Below are 24,532 nucleotides of genomic sequence, written 5' to 3' on the forward strand. Positions count from 1 at the left end.
TGAGGTGGGCTCATTTTATTCTAGTCTATTTTCTTTCTGTTGTTCACTTTGGGTAAATTCTGTTTTTTTTTTCAGCAAGTTTACTGATTCTTTCCTTTGTCCCCGCCATTCTTTTGTTGAGCCCATCTACTGAGGTTTTAAAATTTCAGTTATTGTATTTTTCAGTTTAAAATTTCCATTTAGTTGTTTATATCTTCTATTTCTTTGCTGAGACTTTCTATTTTTCATTAAATTTGTTTCAAGTAAGTTTGTAATTGCTTGTGAAAGAATCTTTATGATGGCTGTTTTCAAGTCTTTATCAGGTAATTTTGAACATCTGTCATATCGTTCTTGGCATCTTTTGATTGTCTTCTCTCATCCAAGGTGAGACGTTCCTGATTCATAATATGATGAGTGATTTTCCTTGGAAACCTGGACATTTTGGGTATTATGTTATGAGTCTCTGGATCTTCCTTAAATCTGTTTTATCTGGCTTCTTCTGACAGCACTCTTGCAGGGGAAAGGGAACACTACATCATTACTGCCAGGTGGGCTGGAAGTCCAGGTTCCCCGTTTGGCCTCCATTAATACCCAGTGGGGGAGGGTCTTCTCATTACTGCTTGGTGAAGTGAGAGTTCAGCTTCCCACTAGGGCTACACTATCACCATTGTGGGAGGCACAAAGGTGCCTTGTTATGGCTCCTCTCATAGCTTCCACAGGCACCAAAGAATGGGAGTGGTTGTTGTGAAAGTCCTGGTTCTCCACTAGGCCTCTTCTGACACCATTCCAGGGGGGAGGAAAGGATAGGCTCATTATCACCAGGTAGACATGGAAGTTCAGGCTTCCCATGTAGTCTCCACTGACACCACAGTGGAGAGGGCTCATTATCAACTAGTGGGAATGAAAATTCTGGCTCCTCACTTGCCCTTCTCTGACACCACTCCCACTGGGGGGGCAGTTGGCGTCCCTTGTTACAGCCTGGTAAGGGTAGAAATCTAGTTTCTTCACTTGGCCTTTGTTGGTGTGGACTGGATCACAGATTTTTCAGTGGTGTTTGCTTGGAGTAGTGGTTATTGTTTTAAAGTTTTCTGTCTTTCTAGGTTGCCCCTTTCCTGGTCCTTTGGCTAGAGAGAGTGGAATGTATTTGTCTGCACTCATTGATGTTTTCAGGTTTCTGGCTTCTCCAGCACCATGTCTAGGATATATGATGCAAAAGGAAAATTCAGGGAACTCACTGCTTTGTCATTTCTTAGGTTCTCAGGTCTATAGCCAATCTGCCTTCTTCTGTCCACCTTTCAGAGTCTTCTTATGTTTGCTATATAAAATATCCAGCAATTTTCACTTTACTTAGTAGCATGAATCAAGAGAAATACATCTACTCTGTCTTTCCGGAATCAGACATCCCATTTACTTTGTTCTTAAAAATAATTTTAGGGAGTGGATGTGGCTCAAGTGATTGAGTGCCTCCTTCCCACATGGGAGGTCCTGGGTTCAGTTCCCAGTGCCTCCTAACAAAAAACAAACAACAAACAAATGATAAAATCAACTAAAAATTATATTATGGAAAAATGTAAACATGTACAAAAGCAGAGAGATTGGTGTCAACATTTTTCCAATCTTGTTTCATTTACCACCCCCACCCCAAGTTTTGTTGGGAGTCTTTTCTTTAAAACATATATGTGTGTGTGTGTGTGTGTGTGTGTGTGTGTGCTTTTCTTGAGGTACTGGGGCTGGAAATTGAAACCGGGACCTTGTATGCAGGAAGCTAGTGCTCAACCCCTGAATCACATCAGCTCCCCTAAGTTGGTTTTTTTGTTTGCTTGCTTGTTGTTTTGTTTTGTTTTGTTTTGTTTCTGTCTTTAGAAGGCACTGGGAAATGATCCTAACTTTCCATGTGGGAAGCAAGTGGTCAACCTCTTGAGCCACATCCACTCCCCTTGGGAATCTTTTAAAGCAAAGCCTAGACATGATATCATTTTACTCAATGTGGGTGTGCATCTCTAACAGAATAAGATTTTTTCTTGCTTTGTAGCCACAATGCCTTTATCAAAATTCACTAATTAGCAATAATTCCTTTTTTTTTTAGTAATAGACATCACCATTTTATTATTTATGATTGTTAAACTAGGCATCACCTAGTTTGAGCTGACACACAGTAGGGCCTCAACAGATTGGGTCTATCAGTTACTTCCATAAACTGACAATAATTCCTTAAGATCATTAACTACTGGGAAGCAGATGTGGCTCAAATGATGGGAACTCCACCTGCCATATGGGAGGACCCAGGTTTAATTCCTGGGGCCTCCTGGTAAAAAAGAAGAGAAAGCATGCCTGCATGGTAAGTCAGTGCCCGTGTGTTGAGCCAAGTGCCCATGTGGTGACACAAGTGCCTGTATGATGAACCAAGTGCCCATGTGGTGAGCCAAGTGACCATGCAAGTGCCCACATGGTGAACCACGTTCCCACATGGTGAGCCGAGTACCCATGTGGTGAGCCGAGAGCCCACGCAAGTGCCCATTTGGTGAGCCAAGTGCCCATGTGAATGCAGACACGGTGAGCCAGTGCCCGTGTGGCAAGTCAGTACCCACATGAGTGTCTGTGTGGTGAGCCAGTGCCCATGCAGTGAGCCAGTGCCCGCGTAGTGAGCCAAGTGCCTGCGCAGCAAGCTGAGTGGCCACATGGTGAGCCAGTGCCCATGCAAATGAGTCACACAGCAAGATGATGACACAACAAAAAAGAGATGAAGGCAAGAGTCAAGGTGAAGCGCAACAGAGACCAGGAACTGAGGTGACACAATTGACAGGGAACCTCTCTCCACATCAGAGGTCCCCAGGATCAAATCCCGGTGAACCCTAGAAGAGAAAGACAAGAAGAGAAGACAAAAAGAGAAACGAATACAGAAGATCACACAGCGAATGGACACAGACAGCAAAAACAGCAGGGTAGGGGGGTGGGGGAGGGGGAGGGGGAGGGGAAGAAAAAGATCATTAAATACCAATACATTTTCATATTTCCATGATTATCTTGCAAAAGTCTTTTTAAAGTTGATTTTTTCAAAATAGGATCTGAACCAGATGTAACATTGCATTTGGTTGTTATCTCTCTGTGCACTCCCTATCTTCTTTTCCTCATCCCCTTCATACTGCCATTTATCATTGAAGAAATCATGTCATTTTTCCTATTTAAAGGTCTGACATTCTGGATTTGGCTGATTGTTTCCTAGTGATTACAGTGACTTACTCCTCCATCTCCTATAATTGCCATTAAACTGTCAGTTAGATCTAGACATGTGATTAGACTCAGGTTTGATTTTTATTTTTGGCATCAATACATCGTAGGTAGTGCTGTATGTTCCTACTGCATCACACAGGAGGTACATAATATTTAGCTGTCCCAATCTTAGTGATACTAAGATCAATCAGTGGTTTCAGGTGGTATCTAGCTGAACCCTCATCATTTCACTTAAACTTTCTTTTTTTTAAAAAAACTATTCATGATTATTATCCTAGATTAATAGTTCTCAATATGGGTTGATTTTGTCTCTCTGGGGAATATTTGGAAATGTCTGGGGGCATTTTTAACTGTTGTGACTGGGGAGGATGTTATTGGGATTTACTGAGTAAAGGACGAGAAGCTGCTAAACATCCTACAATGCATAGGACAGTCCCCACAACAATTATCTGGGCCCAAATGTCAATAGTGCTGAGAAAATCCTGGCCTAGATCTATTATTTCATTAGGGATTGCAAATGGTGATATACTAATTCTGTTGTTCCTTCTGCATCTGTTATCTGGAATTCTTGTATAAAGAAGTAGTACATCATTAACTATTTGGTTACCTTGAAATATAGTGCATACAAGAAAGGCAAAATAAATTCTTGATTTTTCCTTTTATTTATTAGTTTTTGGAATAATCTGGTGCCCTATCGTCACCCAGGGGTGAATATTTTTAATGTCATTATGAACTCATATATTTTATATATTTGAGGCTTCAGTTAATTGCAGTTATTGTTGATGCTTTAATTGTCCTAATATAAGCAAGTGGGAACTCTTCTTCAGCTTGGATTCAATTTTTTTGACATTGACTCCATTAGTTTTTTATATCTTCCTTGTTTTCTAGCAAATCAAGATGTCCCAGGCTCATTTTGTACTTTCACTATTCCAGACATGGAAACAATAATTTCTCTAGGAAGGATTGGCTCCTTTTATTAGAAGATGGCATTTAGAGACCACAATCTAAACATCAGATGTACTCACTGTTACTGGATTACCGTCGTTGCTATGCCTTTTCAGTAGGCTGAGCAAGGAAATATGTATATTTGTATTCCAAATTTAAGATTATAGAGCTTTTCTCTGACATCTTAATTTTATAACTGTAACTTTTTTTCTCTTATCCTAAAAATCTTGGTAACTGACAACACTTACTTATCTGTTGCAGACCAATATGCCAAGCCTTTGATATTAATGGTTGTACTTATGAACCTTACATTTGTACAAATGAAACTTAGCCTAATAATAACTATTGCCTGAGAGTTACCTCTTGAAAACCTCCTTGTTGCTCAAATGTGGCCTCTCTTTAAGACAAACCCAGCAAATATAAATGCACTACCTCCCCCACCCCTCGGTGTGGGACATGACTACTGGGGATGAGCCTCCCTGGCACAGAAGGATTAATACCAAGCACCAACCAGTGATGCAACTGGAAAAATGCCTTGACCAAAAGGGGGAAACATTAAATACAAAAGAGTTTTTATGGCTAAGAGACTTCAAAGTGAGTCAGGAGGTCATTCCTGAAGTTACATTTATGCAAGTCTCAGGCAGATCTCATCAATTGCCATAGTAAACAAAGCCTCAAACAGGGGTGCTACTGAGGGCTCTAGAGACATCTAGACACTATAGGCAAGGCACACAACCCCTTCAAATCAGCACCCCATTGGGGGGGGGCTTATGTTGGAATATATGACAACCTATTTCCCCAATGTAACAGGAGTTAGACTCATTTATAATTTCCCTACACATGATTCTTCTATCCCTTTTATTTGAACCGTAATTAGCACTATACCTGTTAAATATATGACCCAGAGACTTAAATCTTTGGCCAGGTGAGTCCTGAATCTCAGCAGACTCACAGTCAACATCTATTCTCCAGTTCATTGGACTTCCCAGGACAACAAACAAAATGGTGATGATGGACAACTCCTATCCCAAAAAGCAAAGGGTATCTACAACTACAAGCAAAAAGTTCCTTCCATCTGCCCCATAAGATCTAAGCCCCCTCTCAATCTGAAGCAGAGCAAGCATTGCCATCCCCAAATCCTCAAGATTGAGAAATAAACAAATATAAGGGACGAATGCAACCCTGGACCAAAGTAAACTTACTATTATTGTAGTAACAGAAGAACATGTAACATTGATATAAAGATAGCAATTTATAGAGCTTCTGAGAGGAGGGGAAAGGAATAATAGGTTGAACACAGGACAATTTTAGGGCATGGGAATTGTTCTCCATGATATTGCAATGACAGATACAGGCCATGATACATGTTACCAAAGCCTATAAAATTGTACAGTGCAAAGTGTAAATCATAATGTAATCTATAGACCTTTGTTAGTAGCAATGCTTCAATATTTATTCAACAATTGTAACAAATGTATCACACTATTATAAGATGTTATTAATAGGGGAAAATGTGGGTGGGTGAGTCAGTGGGGTATATGGGAATCCCTTACACTTTTTTAATTTTTAATTTTTTAAAAAGCTATTTAGATTACATAAATGCTATATAAAAATAAAGGGGATTCCCATATGCCCTGCTCTGCACACCACCCACATCTGCCCACATTAACAACCTCCTTCATCAATGTGGTACATTCATTGCAATTGATGAACACAATTTGGAGCATTGCCACTAAGTATGGATTATAGTTTACATTGTAGTTTACACTCTCTTCCACACAATTCTGTAGGTTATGACAAGATATATAATGGTACCATACTAATGAAAGAAGTTGTTGATGTGGGAGGAATGGGGGTGTGGGGAATGGGGTATATGGGAACCTCATATTTTCTAATGTAACATTTTTGTGTGATCTATGTATTTTTAAAAAGAGAAAGATTAATTTAAAAAAAGACAAAGGAAAAAAAAAAGATATATAATGGCCTGTATGTGTCATTGCCGTGTCACTCAGGACAATTCCCAAGTCCTGACAATGCCCCCATATTACACCTGTTTTCCCTCTCCCTGACCTCAGAAACTCCAGTGGCTACTGCCTCCACATCAATGATATAAATTCTTCTATTGCTACAATCACAATAAGTCTACAGTAAAATACCAGTAAGTCCATTCTAGTCTGTAGTTCATTCCCCAATCCCAAGGATTCTGGGATGGTGATGCTCACTCCGCCTCTAATTGAGAAGGGGCTTCAGTTCCATCTAGCCAATGGATGGGACTCTCTTGCTTGCAATTGTAGGCCCTCTCGGTTCCTTGGTATGGTGATTGCCCATCACCTCCTTGTTACTTGTCCTGGGTGAGACCAATGAACTGGAGAGTAGGTGTTGCAACTCTGTTGAGGCTTAGGGCCCAACTGGCACATGGATAGTCCAAAGATTCAAGTCTCTTGGACATATACCTATCAACTCCAGCACCAACTACAGGTTCAAATAGAAGGGACAGAAGAGCCATTTGTAGGGAAACCACAACTGAGTCCAATTCTGTCACACTGGGAAGCACAAACCCCAAAGTAGGGTACATTCGCAAGGCACCAAACTCATGAGCTATCTACCCTGACCATAGTGCCTGAGTGTCTCCAGAGCCCTCAGGAGCCCCAATATTTGTGGTAGTGTCTAATTTGACAGTCAATGAGATCCTGCTGAGACGTGCATAAGCATAACCTCTGGAGTGACCTCCCGACTCACGTTGAAATCTCTTAGCCCTATAAACTCATTTGTTTTTACCTTTTCCCCCATTTTGATCAAGGTCTTTTCCAGTTGCATTGCTAATTGGTGCTTGGTAGTAACCCCTTGGTGCCAAGGAGGCTCATCCCTGGGAATCATGTCCCATGCTAGGGGAAGTTATTGCATTTATATGCTGAGTTTTGCTTAGAGAGAGGCCACATTTCAGCAACAAGGAAGCTCTCCAGAGGTAATGCTTAAGCACCCTATGCTAGGTTTCAATTTCAAGAGTAGAGGTTCATAAGCACAGTCATCAACATCAAGTGCTTGTCAACGGACCATCCTCTTTCACTAGTCATTGTCTCTGTACTTGGGGGATTCTTGCCGTTTCATCAGAGAATGTGGCAGAGGTCCCCAGGATGGGAATTCAATGTTCTTTCAGTTATTGTGTGAATCTCCACCCACCGTGACAATGTTCCATGAACATTTGAATACATTTATATGCCTTATATGTATGCTTCTACTTTTTTTGTCTTTATTTTTTTAATATTACATTAAAAAAATACAAGGTCCCCTATACCCCCCAACCCCCTCACCCCACTCCTCCAACTTTTCTGTAATCTAAAAATTCTTTAAAAATAAAGTCTATGAAAATAATTACTTATTTGTTTATACTACAACATACATTTAATAATTTTGAAATAATAATGCTAATACTACTCTAACACTGTTTAAAAGTTGTCCTGGGTGGTGCTTCACGGACAACTACGGGACATTGTAGATCCCCCCAGGGCCCACTGGATGGAATGTGGGAGAGTGTGGGCTATGATGTGGACCATTGACTATGGGGTGCAGCGATGCCCAGAGATGTACTTACCAGGTGCAATGAATGTGTCATGATGATGGGAGAGAGTGTTGCTGTGGGGGGAGTGGGGGGTGGGGGCGGTGGGGTTGAATGGGACTTCATATTTTTTGAATGTAATATTTTTTTAAAAAATGAATAAAAAATTTTAAAAAAAGAAACATACAAAAAAAAAGACTTCTTTGCATTTCCTGTTGCCTTTTGACTATACACCATTAGAGATGTATAATCAAAATACTGTATATTAAAGTCACTTGAAATAATCATATTCTTTATGTGGTTATATCACCAATTTGCTACATAGGATCATTTGATTCTGTTTGCTTTTAGGAACTTTTTTTTAATTGACAGGATTCTAAATCAAAACCATGAAATAAGGTACATTTAGAAAAACCTTGTTTTCTTGCATCTCCCCCCCCCCCCCGCCCTCCCTCCCCTCTAAGTATCCATTTTAATTAATTTTTTGTTTTTTATTCCATTGCTCCATTTTTGAAAAGTAAATGTTTTTTAAATATTTATATTTACCTAACTTTCTTACACAAAACAACACATTATATACAAAGCTCTGTATTTTGCTTTTTTCACTTAACAATATATTGCAGAGATTACTCCTAATCTTTTATAGAGAAATCTATCTCATTCCATATTACTCCATTTCATGACACTACTATAATTTATTCATCTGGTCTCCCAGTGGGTATTTGTGGGTTTGTTTGTTTGTTTGCAGTCTTTTGCTATTAAACATAGTGCTGCAATGAGTAACTTTGTGCATACACAATTTTGTACTTTTGCTAGTGTATCTTTGGGTTAGGGTTCAAGAAATGGGATTATTGGGTCAAATGGTAAATATACATGTAATTTTCCTAGACATTGCTAAATTTCCCTCCTATGATTTTGTTTGTATTCCTTGTTTAGTTTTAAAAGGAAAAGGACTTTGAAAAAGGAATAAAAAGTGTGACTGTAGGTCATTCCAGAGGTTATACATATGCACATCTCAGCAGGATCTCATTGACTGCCACAGTAAACAGTGCCTCAAACAGCGGGGCTCCTGAGCACTCTAGAGACATCTAGATACTATAGGCAGGGCAAAAAATCTCAGGAATTCGACACCCTGTCAGTGGGTCTTACTATGGAACATAGTCTCCCCAATGTAACAGTATTAGACTTATTTACAATTTCCTTACATGACTCTTCTGCTCCTTTTATTTGAACCTAGAATTAGCACTATGCTCATTAAATATATGTCCCAGAGACTTATATCTTTGGTCTGTTCATATGCCTGTTGAACCCTGAATCTCAGCAGAATTGCAACACCTACTCTTCAGTTCATTGGACTGGCCCAGGACAACTAACAAAAGGATGATGATGGACAACAACCATCCCAAAAAACAGAGAGTATCTACAACTGTAAGCAAGGCAGTTCCATCCATCTGCCCCATGGGATCTAAGCCCCCTCTCAAACAGAAACAGATTGGGCAATCACCATACCAAAATCCTGAAGATTGAGGAATGAACAAACATAAGCAGGGACTCCAACTATGGACTTAAGTAGACTTATTATTATTCTAGCAATGGAAGAATTTGTATCATTGAAATAAAGGCAGTGACTGCCAGAGGTTCTGAGGGGAGGGAGAGGGAAGAATAGTTATAACATGGGGTACTTTGGGGACCTTGGAATTGTCCTGCATGACATTGCAATGATGGATACAGGCCACTGTACATTTTATTAAAACTTATAAAATTGTGCAGTACAAAGTGCAAACTATAATGTAAACTATAGTTCATGGTTAGAAGCAATGCTTCATTATGTATTCATCAATTACAACACATGTACCAAACTAATGAAAGATGTTGTTAATGGGGTTAAGTGTATGAGGGGGTAGGGTATATGGGAATGCCCTATATTTTTGATGTAGCATTTATATAGTCTAAAGTTTCTTTAAAAATAAAAAAAATTAACTAAAAAAAAAAACAGAAAAAAGTACGATTGGATTTTTTAAAACCAGTTTTGGAACCATATAACAAACCCTTGCCTTTCCCACCCTTCAATTTGAAAGAGGCATTTAGGACAAGTACAAGTAGTAGATTCCACACTTTGGTGAGTAAAATTGGAGAATGTGTTCATTGTGCCTCTATCTAAGCTCAGGCCCAGGGCCAAGCTACATTTCATAGGGCCAGCCTCCAAGACGCAGATTTTGTGATTACAAGGTTTTCCAAAAGGGTGGGGGAAGAGAAAGTGGTTATCAATTGGCCAGAATGTAGGATGCTGATCAGGTCAGGCAGAGCAGGTAAGCAGAGAATCAAAATTTTCAATCAAATGGGGGCATCAGTCTGAAGGGGTACAGAGTATCTGAAGATTAAGGGAAGCTAAGAAACAGATTAGCTGGAGAAAATATGTGGTGAAAACTGAAGAAACGGCTGGTTAGATTGTGATGCAGTGTAATCTACACCTTTGCCATAATCCTCCACAAGCATAACTTGCAATCTTTGTGAGCATTTCTTTCCTTTCAGCCAGAGAAGGGCCTGGGCCATTGGAATCACATGGTTGCAGGCTTCCCAGGTTTAGACGCATGCTTGAAGGAGGCCTTGGGCTCCTCTATTTTCTTGGCCCCTTCCACACCACTAGGCCTGCAGCTACCTTCTGTAGAGCTGGAATCTCCTAGAAGCCTATGGTGGATACTGATGACCCTGTTTCTCAGTTCCCTGAATGCTAGGCTAGGTATGTGAGTGCAAGCAGCAAGGCCTTTGTCCTATTACAGTGGTAAAGGGGGCTGCTGAGCTTACTACCTTGGTCATCCTGAATAGGCCAGGAGGCTGGCTGTTCCTAAACTTAGGGTTATTTGGCATAGTTCAAATGTGATGGGTAGAGCCCACCTGACTAGCTCCCAGACTTAGGGGCCCTGGTCTCTTAGTGGACTTGCCATATTCCCTTTCGTTAGCCCAGTGAAAACTTGCAGTTATCCAGTGGGATATCAGGGACCTGGACAAAGTAGGGGTCAGACATCTTGTTCCTGAAATTAGGTACATTCTGAAAGGGAAAAGTAGAGAAGTAGAGAAGAATCATAAGCAAATTCAGGGTAATTAATAGTTTTGTGCCCCAGTTTCCTCATTTGTATAATGAGAATAATATTATTACCTACCTCATTGGGGTATAATGAGGTTTAAATAACATAGTAAAGTACTTATAAAACAGTGCCTGACATATCATAAGCAGTCAATAAATAGTAGTTACTATTATTTTATAATTATTTTATGTAAACCATAAATCATATTATGTCATTCCTTTCTTAACCCCTACTCCTGAAATGTAACTGGGATGATATTCAAATCCTATACAGTAGTCTACAAGGCTCTGTTATCTGGCTTCTGTGTGCATCTCTCTCCTCATCTTGTACCACTCCTCTTTCTTGGTCATCAAGCTCAAGCCATATCAGCCTAATTTTTATTTCTTGAAATCACCAGCTCTTTTTTGTATCAGGCCCTTTGCACTTGCTCTATATTTTATAATCAGGAAAAAAAAATTTTCAAAAAATAAGACACTAAAACCCAGAATCTATAAAGAAGTGTGAGAAACTTGACTGCATAATAATCTTAAGCATCATATGGTAAAAAAAAAAAATGAAATACAACAGTCAAATGATAAATGGGAAATTTTTTTTTACTAGAATATGACAGACAAAGGGCTAAATAGTTTAGTAGTTAAAGGCACAGACTGCTGGGCTTTAATCCAGGTCTGTCCCTTACCAGCTCTGTGACCTTGGGCATTACTTAATTTCTCTATGCCTCAGTTTCCCACTTCTTAAAATTGTAGTGAGAGTTAAGCAATATAATAGAACAGTTCTGGCATACTTCAAGTGCCATGTTAGTGTTATTTATTATTATGATTAGTAACACAAAGATAAGCCAAAAGAAAAATAGGCAAAGGTTATGAACATAGAGTTCACAAAATAGGTAATACAAAATGACCAATAAACATATGAAAAATGGTTAACTTCACTCATGAACAACATTAATTTTACAAATATCTACAAGTCTATTAAGTGTCAAAGAGGCACTAGGAATAGAATAGTGAACATCTTACTCTCATGGAGTATACATTATAGTACGTTTTCTATATATATATGTGTATATGTGTGTATTTGATATTTAATGCATCATTAAGTGAGTGCTAAGTGTAATAAAGAAAAATGAAGCAGGAATGGGGTGCTATTTTATAGAGAGGTCAAGCAAGGACTTTGAGATAAGGTGACATTTGAGCTGAGATATGAAGGAGGCGAGGGAGAAAGCCATGAGGATATCTAGGGGAAGAGCTTTCCAAGCGGAAGCTTGCTTAGCTTATTCAAGGAACAGCAATGGGTCTAGTTTGTTTGAGGCAAGGAACTGATAGGAGGTGAGGTCTAAGAAACCAAGGTCAGGGAAGCAATTTTGGCCCAATGGATACGGCGTCTGCCTACCACATGGGAGGTCCACAGTTCAAACCCCGGGCCTCCTTGACCCGTGTGGAGCTGGCCCACGAGCGGTGCTCATGCACACAAGGAGCACCCTGCCACGCAGGGGGACGTCTCTCGCGTAGGGGAGTCCCACGCACAAGGAGTGCACCCTGTAAGGAGAGCCGCCCAGTGTGAAAGAAAGTGCAGCCTGCCCAAGAATGGCATCACACACACCGAGAGCTGACACCACAAGATGATGCAACAAAAAAACCCCACAGATTCCGGGGCTGCTGACATGGATAGAAGAGGTCACAGAAGAACACACAGAGAATAGACACAGAGAGCAGACAACTGGGGAGGGGGAGGGGAGGGGAGAGAAATTAAAAAAAAAGAAAGAAATCAAGGTCAGATTCTGTAAGGCTTTAATGGTCAAGATAAGGACTTGAGACTTCACTACGAGTAAAATAGAAAGGCTGCCATCATTTAGGAATTGTATTTAGCTACATATAAATGGAATTCAAATAACAAAAGGCTTAAATAGGATGACATTTAGAATATTATATTGATTCTAAGAGGCTATCGACTCTGAGACACACCATTATTTTTTGTGCCAACAAGGGGGGGAATGCTGCCAAATATAATAATAAACTGCCATTCACAGATTTCAGAGATGTTGAAATGTGAAGGGATGTACCTCTTAGAGTTTATGAACTATAGTATTTTTTTCTCTTGTAAAAAGAGGTCCAGAGGGAATCAGTTTTTGGACTTTTCCCTCATGATCTGTTCCAAGGTGGCTGCTCAGCTGTTACTACATCCTCCTTTCCATTAATTTCAGGATTACTTTGTAAAGTCTCCCTAAAAAGACTCATTGGAATTTTTACTGCAATTACATTAGTTGTGGACATCATCTTGGAGAAAACTGCCTGATGTCCAATATATACTGCTAAGTTATAGCTCCAGTCTCATTTATATTTTATGAAAAGGTTATGTGAGATTAGCACAGCCCCTGCACAAGGATGAGATGCAAATTCGTGAAGTGTTCCATAATAAAATAAATAAATATAAACCAGCAACCTTCAGAGTGAACAGCGTATTACCTAGGAGGTGCAGGAAGACTTGCTATGAGGTAAATAAGCACTTAGAAGTGTTAAAGGAATCAATTTCTACATCCTCAAATTTCATATATATTCTTTCCTAAAATTGATCTGCCAGAGAATGCACTTGCAAAGGCGGAGTCAAACTGGTTCTCTTTTTCCATTTCCCCTTTCACAAAGGTCCTTTGTGCACTTTACAAAAGAAAAGTAATCTTTTCCCCTATCCTGAATCTTACCTGGTCGCATTGACCCAGGGTGTAAAATCCTTAGGGCAGCAAAGACAATGGTGTAAAAAAACATTTTGCTCTAACTAATGAATGGGGGACCAAATTCTTCTGCAATTTAGATGGTTTCCAATTCTTTGCCTCCAGTAAAATTGAAGAACCCAATGGAGTTGTTAGCTGATAAATCATGAAAAATAATTTTGATGATGAATCATTGTGCAATTTTCTCCATATATCTCCGAAGGAATTCAAACATTTGAGTGACATTGCTAAAACAAAATGTCCACTCCCATTTACTTATTTACATATGTGAGGTTTCTGTGTGCTAATACATAACCAAACAAAAAGTAGGAAAAGGATGATGAATCCTGTCTCATTCTAGCAACAAGCAATATTTATCCTCAAATTAAGAAAAAGCCCTATCCATCTCCTTAAGACATACATTCCTAATAAATTTTGTTTTTTATATTTAATAATCTATCAATATTTGTAATATATTTTCAATGTTTAGATCCATTGTATTCTAATACAATTGTCATGATAACTCAAACTAGAGTATTTTTTAACAGAGCCTTAAGATTACAGGTACATTTAAAAAGCATTTAAATTGCAAAATATACACATTTTCACTGCAGAGATACATTATAATCAATAGCATGATTTCAAATGAAAAAATATTATTAGGATAAAATTCTGTTGGAGAAATAGAAGGGAATTAAGAACTCAGGATGAAAAGGGAAAACATGCAACTTCCAACCATCAAAGAGCTTGCTTATTAATCTTTAAAGCAGATGATAGTAGCTATCAAATCACTATGATATTTAGGTTTCACTGTATTCATGCAAAATATAGATGCAGCAGTTTTATTTTTGAAATGTGAATATTTGCCAGAATATATATCATTTGCACTATTTATAATGTAAAAATTTAGATGTCAATAAAAAAAGTGTGATGGGGTGCAAGGTTTTTCAAAATATTTTAAAGAGAATTTTGATATAAACCAGTAGTTTTATATAAACATACAACCCTCCCCCCTAACACACACACACCCACGAGGAATTGCCACCTGCTCTTTTTGCCACCTTGTGGTCAGAGGTGTAGTTGACACCCAGGTGCATCAGCTGTAATGAGGGGCTTAGGTCAGCCCCTTTTGCCTGCATTCTGTCAGACATTTCTGGGATGGAGATGGTTAAATTCTGCCCAGGTCCGAATCCTGACCCATACATGTACTAAGCAACAAAAGATTATGATGACGTACTCCACATGTGATTCAAAGTAAAAACAACATGCAATCAGGAAATGAATGTAAGGAAGTACAAAAAAGTTCTGATTTTTTCCCATGGGGACTAATTTTTTTTTCAATCAAATATGACTGTTTCCAATATTTTTTCCTTGACTTTTTTCTTTTGCTTCTCCTTCCCTGATGGCGAACTAGACACTTCTAAGTATGCCTTTTGGGGAACCCAGCAATGATTCTGGCCCTGGGGTAAGGGTGTGGAGTACCTCTGTTTGGTTCAGTGCTGTGTCCACAGCTCCCAGCACAGCATCTGGCTCTGAGTTGATGCTGAATAAACATTTGTTGAGTGAATGGTGGCAGAGTCCTCCACTTTCAGAGCACGCTGGCCTGGGCAGAGTCCAGGTGGATGGAATCCTAGGCTTCTGCAGGAAGTTGATCAGCAAGGCAGCCGGTTACCATGGATAGTCGTCAAAGAGATCTTTGGAGTTCTTGGATGCCTGTTACTCTGAAGGTGGGAAGGGAGTATCCCCTGCTCCCACCCCCATATTCTACAACCTCATTTACTTTTAGCAGCAGCAGGAGCAGCAGGAGCAACAGAACCAGGATGATTCCCCTGGTTGCAGGCCACAGAGGGCAGGGCTTTATTGGAAAGGTGCTGGGATGCGTCAAGGAATTAAAGCAAGAGTTGACTTAGGAAGGGTAGGCTCAGGGCAGCTCTGGGGACTTTAGCTAGCTTGATGCTGCCCCTGCTGCCATCATTTCCTGGTGTGTGGAGTGAAACCCCAGAGCGTGGCAGATATGGCACCCCCTGTATGTTTCCCTCACCTGAGGGACAGGGGCCCTCCCTGCACCCTGGGACAACCAGCACAGGGGCTGCCTGATGGGCTCTGCCCTACCGATTCCTGACAACTCCTGCTGCTGCCCCAGGTGCCTGGACCCCCAACTTCCTGGAGGAAGGCCATGTGGAAAAGTGGTGCCTGGTGCTAGCTATGGTATCATTGGGAGGCACAGACCCACAAGCTGAGCGGCGTGCACTAAGCCAAGGCCAGCCATCACTGGGACTCACAGTACCCGACTCCTAGAACATGGTCTCCCTGATCCTCACGCACTGGTTACCAACCCCGGGCTACACTTCCTGCGACCAGCACCTGTAGCTTCTTTCCAACACGCCCCTCCCACACACACACCCTCAGCCATGCTCCAAGTTCATGGCCACTTGCTCTGGGCTCACTCCTGGTGGACTCTGAGGTGCCACTGCCAATGCCAGCAGCTTCTCACCAGGGGACTGCCCAGAAGCCCTTCAGACCCATGCCCCACCTGGCTCTCCCACTGGCAGCTCTGCAGGTGAAGCTGCTCCCCTTCCATTCCCACCTGCTGCACGACTCCAGGGTTCGGCCAGGGATTAAGGGTCTTGGGACTGTGCCCAGTAGTTTGGGCCCCTCTCAGGCATGGTGTGTGAGTGCGTGCAAGGCCTTTTGTGTGCTGTCCGTCCCGCTGGCCTTGGAGAGAATAGCTGTCTTCTGCCCACAGGGCCAGCGTCTGCCGGGCCAGGAGGCTGGCTGCCAAACCCTCAACCCACCGCGGCCTTGGTAGTCCGAGGAGGAGGCGAGGAGCAAGCACAGGCTCTGCAGAGCACCGATAAGATGGGCAAAGGGAAGTTCCTTTTCAGGCCTAGCAGCCTTGGGAACTCTGACCCTCCGGAGTGCGGGTCCAGGCCTGCCCGAAAACGGAGCCGGAGCTTCATCCTTATTGAGAAGGGCAGAGAGCCTGGGGTGGGAGGGGAGACTGGACAGGGCTGGGGCAGGCTCAGCAGCAAAAGTGATGGTCTGGCACAGCTTCTCACTCTGCTTCCCGGGACCCAGCCTCTAAGGTGACATTTCCCAACCTCAGAAAAGCTTCTGGATTTGCCAATGCTCCATCTCCAGCCCCGTGGTGCTAGGTAAAGCCTGCATGGACGAAGGGAAGGAAGAGAAGAGGGGAGGAGACGATGAAGGGGGTCAGAGCGGCGATTGGAGCTGAGAACTGGAAGCGCCTTAAAGAGACTGCGCGGTTCCCGCCCCCCTTCCCGCCAGCCTCAATGAATTAGAGCTGTGTTTCCCAAACTTGCCTGCTCATAAGAATCCTCTCAGGCCCTAGTTAAAGATACAGGTTCCAGAGTGCCTCCCTTTGAGATTCGGATTCAGCCGGTCTGCGGGTGGAGTCTAGGAAATCTGTAATTTGAACGCGCTCCCCACGTGATTCTCGTGAACAAGCAAGTTTGGGAAATACTGAATTAAAGGAAACGGGGCCTGGCTGCCGAAGCGGCCTCCGCTAGGGGGCTACGGCGGGAGGATTCCCGGGGGCGTCGCCTGCTTCCGCCGCCGCCTCCTTTAGTGAAAGTCCCTTTTGGTCCAGCTGCCACAGCTACCGCGCTCCCTCAGGCCGGGCGGGGGACACCCCAGGTCTGCGTGGCCCCCGCGCCGCCACGCCCAGTGGCCGCCTGAGCCCTGCGAGCAGGGGGAGGAGCTGCCGCCAGTGGAGGCGGAGGAGGTGGAGGAGGCGGAGACGGCAGAGCAGGCGGAGAGGAAGGTGGAGGAGGAGGCGAAGGTGGAGGGGAAGGTGGACGCCGCCGGGAAGGTGGAAGCGGCCGGGAAGGTGGACGCCGCCGGGAAGGTGGAGACGGCGGAGGGTCGGGGCCAACGGGTTGAGCTCAAGCTGGAGCCAGAACCCGAGCCGATACGGGAGGCGGAGCAGGAGACGAAGGGGGAGCCGAAGCCGGAGCCGGAGGATGAGAACCCAGCGCGGAGCGGCGGTGGCGGCAGCAGCGACGAGGTTCCTCCCCCCACCCTTCCCTGCGACCCACCGCGGCCCCCAGATCCTTCTCCGCGTCGCAGTCGTGCTCCCCGACGCCGACCCCGACCCCGGCCCCAGACCCGGCTCCGGACCCCGCCGCAGCCTAGGCCACGGCCCCCGCCACGGCCCCGGCGCGGCCCTGGGGGTGGATGCCTGGATGTGGATTTTACTTTGGGTCCCCCAGGATGTTCCCACGTGAACAGCTTTAAGGTGGGAGAGAACTGGAGGCAGGAACTGCGGGTGATCTACCAGTGCTTCGTGTGGTGTGGAACCCCAGAGACCAGGAAAAGCAAAGCAAAGTCGTGCATCTGCCATGTGTGTGGCACTCATTTGAACAGGCTCCACTCTTGCCTTTCCTGTGTCTTCTTTGGCTGCTTTACGGAGAAGCACATTCACGAGCACGCCGAGACAAAACAACACAACTTAGCAGTAGACCTTTATTATGGAGGTATATACTGCTTTATGTGTAAGGATTACGTATATGACAAAGACATTGAGCAAATTGCCAAAGAAGAGCAAGGAGAAGCTTTGAAATTACAAGCCTCCACCTCAACAGAGGTTTCTCACCAGCAGTGTTCAGTGCCAGGCCTTGGTGAGAAATATCCAACCTGGGAAACAACCAAACCAGAGTTAGAACTGCTGGGACATAACCCAAGGAGAAGAAGAATCACCTCAAGCTTTACCATTGGTTTAAGAGGACTCATCAATCTTGGGAACACATGCTTCATGAACTGCATTGTCCAGGCCCTTACCCACACTCCAATACTGAGAGATTTCTTCCTCTCTGACAGGCACAGATGTGAAATGCCAAGTCCTGAGTTGTGTCTGGTCTGTGAGATGTCTTCGCTTTTTCGGGAGTTGTATTCTGGGAACCCATCTCCTCATGTTCCCTATAAATTACTGCATCTGGTGTGGATACACGCACGTCATTTAGCGGGGTACAGGCAACAGGACGCCCACGAGTTCCTCATTGCAGCATTAGATGTCCTGCACAGGCACTGCAAAGGTGACAATGTCGGGAAGGTGGCTAACAATCCCAACCACTGTAACTGCATCATAGACCAAATCTTCACTGGTGGCCTGCAGTCGGATGTCACCTGTCAAGCCTGCCATGGTGTCTCTACCACGATAGACCCTTGCTGGGACATCAGTTTGGACTTGCCTGGCTCTTGTACCTCCTTCTGGCCCCTGAGCCCAGGGAGGGAGAGCAGTGTGAATGGGGAAAGCCACATACCAGGAATCACCACACTCACGGACTGCTTGCGGAGGTTTACAAGGCCAGAGCACTTAGGAAGCAGTGCCAAAATCAAGTGTGGTAGTTGCCAAAGCTACCAGGAATCTACCAAACAACTCACCATGAATAAATTACCCGTCGTTGCCTGTTTTCATTTCAAACGATTTGAACACTCAGCCAAACAGAGGCGCAAGATCACTACGTACATTTCCTTTCCTCTGGAGTTAGATATGACACCGTTTATGGCCTCAAGTAAAGAGAGCAGAATGAATGGACAGTTGCAGCCATCAACCAATAGTGGCAACAACGAGAATAAGTATTCCTTGTTTGCTGTGGTTAATCACCAAGGAACCTTGGAGAGTGGCCACTATACCAGCTTCATCAGGCACCACAAGGACCAGTGGTTTAAATGTGATGATGCCGTCATCACCAAGGCCAGTATTAAGGACGTGCTGGACAGTGAAGGGTATCTACTGTTCTATCACAAACAGGTCCTGGAACATGAGTCAGAAAAAGTGAAAGAAATGAGTACGCAAGCCTACTGAAGTGACACACAGACCTACCTGTAATGGAAGATGACAACACCTATACTACAACTGGCATTGAGATTTAAAGGACCTACTTGATCATGGCCCATTGGCCTGACAGAGTAAGAATTGAACAGTCCCCAGTGTCCAAAAGGTCTTGTTTGGAAGAGAAATAGAGGGGGAGGGAGAGGAGGCTCCAGTCTAAGCAGTCACTTAAAGGAAAATTAAATGACAGGAATGTTCTGAGTGGGGAAGGCAGGAGCAGGAGAAGTTTGACACTGGTACATATCCTATATTCCTCCAAAAGGTTGTGTGGGAAGGTGTGGGGGGGTGGGGGGGGTGGGGGGGTGTGTGCCCTTGTAACCATAAAACATCTTTCTCCATGGGTGTTCCAGCTTCAACTGACCAGTCACATAACAGTTAAAGGTTTGGGGGATAAAAAGCAAAGTTTACAAAAATGTAGCCCATTGTGTATATGGGTATGAAAGCAGAAAAGTGGAGGAGGCAGGGATATCTCATTGACAAACACCTTTGCCAGTTTCTTTGTATTTGTGATTTTTTGTGCTATTAAATGCAGTATTAAAAAAGAAAAGCCCTCCTGGGCTAATGAAAGGAGAAGAAAGAAGGGGGCTTGTACAAGAGGAGCAGTTGCTCCAAAAGTAGAGAAGACAAGAAATACTATAAGATAAGCAACCTACACAGACAGGCCTCAGCTGAGAGTATAGTGTGTGTGTGTTTTCAAAAAAAAAGCGCTGTATGATATACTTGAGCAAATCAATGAACCTCTTTGCAATTGTTTTCTCATTTGTAAAATGCAGATAATTCCTACCTTAAAGGGTTATTGTAAAGATTAAAGGATATAAAATGTGTCAAAGTACAAAGTAAAAGGCTTGGAACTTTATAGGGGCTCAGTAAACATTTGTTGGTCTGAATCTGAAACTTCTTTGGACCAGGACCAGAATGTATTAGAGGTGAGGGGCAGTCCCAAGGAGACCCTTGTACAGAAAGGACACACATCATTTAACATGCAGATGCTCTCTCTGTCTCTCTCTCTCACACACACACAACTCCCTTCCCAACACTATCTCCTTGGATCCCCAAGGCAATGGCTTCCACTAATGTTCCTTGTATACAGTGTATCACAGTCAGTGCCACACCCTGGACTGGGAGTGAGGTGGGACAAACCACAGGTGTCCCCCAAAAGTCATTATTCTGTCCATTTGGAAGACAGTCATGTTGTTTTCATGACTGAGTACCTCAGGGACGGGACTTTCAGGGCTGTAGACTAGGTTTTCACATGACGGTATTTGGTGGTCTTTGATTCTAAAAGCACTGAGTTAAGCTGTTAAATTTACCCACAGGGGTATATCAGTAGAAAGACTATTTCCAAAGCAAACTGGTTCATCAGGCCAGGGATATTAGTAAAGTGGCTTGTTGGAGTTCCCTGATTTCTGACAGAGGGTGGAGCAGCCTGTGGAGACTTCAGCTCAAACAGACGGGATGAGCCTAGCATGGGATAAGCACTGGTTTTTCTTCTCAGCATCAGGTACAAAAGTATCCACTACCTAGAAGAGCCTGGAGGGGGGAGGGGGTGGAATGTAACATGTATCAGATCTGTGGGGCTTGGATCCAAGGGTAAAATGCTGGGCTCCTCCAGTCTACTTTGTGGCCATTTTGAAACATTTTATATTTGTTTACTTGTTTATGGCTGTACCCCCAGCTAGCTCACAGCTCCTTGAGGACAGGGATTATGTTTCCTCTTGTACCCTGCTGCATCCTCAGCCCCTTCCACAGTACCTGGCACGTAGTAAGTAGTTATTCAAAACATTTGCTGGATGGATGGATAAATGAACTTATGCACCTTTCTCTCATAACCACATTTTCATCAACATCCAGGGCCCGTAATCTTAAGGAGAAAACGTAAAAGTTATTTTTGGCATCTTGCAGGATGGGGGGCAATTGTGGGGTGAGTAGCCTCTGATGCCACTTGGCTACTTCATGAAGCCTTTTGGGATGTATCTGATAGCCCTGCCTGGGAAGACACGACCCATACCTACATTCCTCATCTCTGCCAGGGGAAATGCTGTGTCAGGCACACACCACCAGAATCTGACTGCTTGAACAGAAAGTGTTTTAAAAAATTAAACATTTTTATTTGGAAAGAATTTCAAATTAATAGACAAGTTGCAAACATAAATATAGTATTAAGAACATCAGTATACCCTTTATCCAGATTCACCTATTGTTAACCTTTTACCCCATTTGCTTTACTATTTGCACATGCTCACTCTTTTATAAATGAGTGTGTGTGTACTTTTGAGCCATATGAGGGTAAAGTACATACGTTATGGCCTTTCATGCCTAAATACTTGAGTGTGAATTTCCTAAGAATTGGCATATTCCTTTATATCCCCACAGTATAGTTAATGAAAATCAACGTAAATTTTACATTGATAAAATAATCTACAATTCATACCCCATCTTTCTCTGCTGACCCAATAATGTTCTTTATAGAGTTTTCCCCCCCTCTATTACAGGATCTGGTCTAGGGTGAGGTATTGCATTTAGTTATCATGTCACTTTAGCCTCCTTTAATCTGGAACATTTCCACAACCTTTCTTTGTCTTTTATAACATTAGCATTTCTAATAGAGCATTCCATATTTTGGATTTGTCTGATACAGAAACTGTCTTTTAAATACCCTGCACTCAGGAATAGTACTAGGAGGAACTCAATGAGAGATATGAATTGCACGAGACTCCTGAACCTGACATCCCTGTTTCCACTGGTGGAAGGCACAGACCACCAGAGGGAGCAGCTGTGCCTGGCACTTCCTGATTGAACCACGCACCTCATCTGCTCTGGAAAACACCATTGTCCCTCAGCAACAGGGGAGCCATTCAAGCCCAGTCCTATGTCCCTACCAGTCACCAAACCCCAAATTGAGCCATGGAATGTAACAGCAGCCAGGGCCTGCTTTCACATCACAGCACCGTGGGACCCAGGGCATCATATATTCAGCAGGTATGTTATCTTGAGTTCAAACTGAGATTCAGGCATGTTTGAGCATGTCTGGCCCCTGGGTGGGCACCTCCATGGTTGGGGCCTTAAGAGGGATTAGGAGGCACCTGCATCAACCTTCCCATAGTGGGTGCAGTGGCAGTGGGAGTGGCTACTGCTTCTGAAACAGCTTCCTGGGCAGAGTACTCAAAGATTGGGCCCAAAATAAATAAGGAAGAACGTGGGAGATGCCGAAAACAACCTGGGGTCTTGCAGACACAAGTGGGTTATTTTGCATGGGGGCTAGAATTCACGTGTGAGCAGATGGGGCAAGAGCTGGTGAAATTTAAGCTAATTCTTTTAACTGTGACTCCATCTACATCTACAAGCTGATAAGGCCTGGGGAGACTTAATTCATATGTAGATTATATCTAGGCCCAGAAGGGCACAGACAAAAGATAGGTGCTCAGAATGAGGGTCCAAACAATGGGGTACTGCCCTTTCACCCATTCCACAGAGTCCCAATGTTTGTTCGTTTTATCCTATTCTGGTTAGAAATTCAGATCTCTTAGGACTTCCTGGAGAAAGCAGATGCTGAACCTTACTCTGGCCTTCATGTCACATAGGTAATTGCCTCACTTCTTCCCCATCCACAGGGAATCCTGATCAGGGAAGCCATCAACCAAGAGGTCTTTTCCAATCAAGAAACAGAGTGGTCCCAATACCACTCATATTGTCAGGAACCTGTGTTTGCTCCAAATGTATATTTCACTCCCAGAAATGAAGGTCCAAGTCCTCTGAGAGTATGTAGCCCAGCACTCACAGCAGTGTATCCTTCCAGGCTTATCTTCCCCTGCAGGTAACCCCCATCAGTGCCTTTTAAAAACCTTTGTATTGAAATATAACAAATATACAGGGAAAGTGCACATACGTAAGTGTACAGCTTGATGAATTTCTACAAAATGAACACATCTTTGTAAACAGCACCCAGATCAAGAGACAGGACATTACCAGTAATTTAAAGGCACCTCTCTTGTTTCCTTCCAGCCAATAACCCCAAGAGTAATCCCTATCCTGACTTCTTTCACTGTGGATTAGTGATGCCTGTTTTTATACCGTATATAAATGGAATTTTTCAGTTTGTACTCTTTCGTGTCTAGCTTCTTTTGCTTAACATTGTTTATGAGCTTCAGACTGGAAGTCTTTTAAGTCAAGAAAAATTTGGAGGAACTTCATTAGTTCCAGGAATCCCTGTGCTTTTTCCCAGTAATTTCTGAGTTATTGAACCAATTCAAAGGGACCAAAGCCATTGCAAAGCTGGACCTCCATAGTGTCTATAAACTCATTCAGGTACAAGAAAATGGTGGTTGGAAAACAGCCTCCCAGATAAGCTTGGGCTTATTTAAGTACCCAAAAGTGTTGCTAATCTTGGGCAACACCTCAGCCTTGTTAAAGTAGCCCCAGAATGGAATACTCTCTTCCAGTAAATTCTCAAACTTCAGCATGCATCAGTGACCTGGAGGGTTTGTTAACACTCAGATGGCTTGGCTCTGCCCCCAGAGTTTCTAAATTAGTAGTTCTGTGCTGAGGGCTTGAGAATCTACATTTCTCACACATTCCAGGTGATGCTGATGCTTTGAGTTCTGGGATCACACTTTGAGAACCACTAATGGATTCTATTTGTTTCCACACTGTGGTAGTTGGAGCCCAAGGAATACATGATGATGCCCAGGGGAGCAAAGGGGAAGGTAAACTGGTGAGGAGCAAGAACTCTCAACCCTACTTCAGAGCAGCATGGCTCTTGTTTGTTTTACATTTTGGGGTTCCAAGTAACATTTGAAGGAAGGGTTCTGCTACTAAATTTTTTAAAAACTTGAACATCACCTTGCTAAGGAATTTTAGGCCCAGGGGAATGATGTACTTAAACTACATGGGTGGCATATCTGGAAACTAATTGAACATGTTACAGAGACCTGGCCTCATATGTGCCTTTAATCTGGATGGTCCTGAGGGGGACCTAATCTCCTTGAAACCTAAAAAAGTGGGTGTCTATCGGGATGGAAGTGATAAGGGAAAATGCTTAATAATAAATGAGGTGCAAAATCATGCATATAAGGTATGGTTTCTTCTGGTAACAGAGCACACTAAGATTATATGAATCCCACCCTCAACCCCTGCTCCTGGCTATAAACACATATTAATGCTAGATAAACTTTTAACAA

The 24,532-nt window shown here is 43.0% G+C and overlaps 1 protein-coding gene across 1 annotated transcript; it reads left to right on the forward strand.

The window, feature by feature from the left end:
• The first annotated feature begins 16,165 nt into the window (after window positions 1-16,165).
• On the forward strand, window positions 16,166-20,211 carry USP27X (ubiquitin specific peptidase 27 X-linked). The gene is made up of 2 exons (XM_058291086.1): window positions 16,166-16,489; window positions 17,097-20,211. The coding sequence occupies exons 1-2, from the start codon at window positions 16,166-16,168 to the stop codon at window positions 19,326-19,328; spliced, it is 2,556 nt and encodes an 851-aa protein (XP_058147069.1). The 3' UTR covers window positions 19,329-20,211.
• Window positions 20,212-24,532: the final 4,321 nt, after the last annotated feature.

Source organism: Dasypus novemcinctus, chromosome X, assembly GCF_030445035.2.
Source record: "Dasypus novemcinctus isolate mDasNov1 chromosome X, mDasNov1.1.hap2, whole genome shotgun sequence".
Taxonomy (NCBI): Eukaryota; Metazoa; Chordata; class Mammalia; order Cingulata; family Dasypodidae; genus Dasypus; species Dasypus novemcinctus.

What these genes read in the sequence shown, in the direction of transcription:
- USP27X (XM_058291086.1), top strand. Translation starts at nt 16,166, where the DNA reads ATGGTGTGTGAGTGCGTGCAAGGCCTTTTGTGTGCTGTCCGTCCCGCT. An exon ending in AGAAGGGCAGAGAGCCTGGG is followed by an intron (nt 16,490 to 17,096) that starts GTGGGAGGGGAG and finishes CTTTAGTGAAAG; the next exon opens with TCCCTTTTGGTCCAGCTGCC.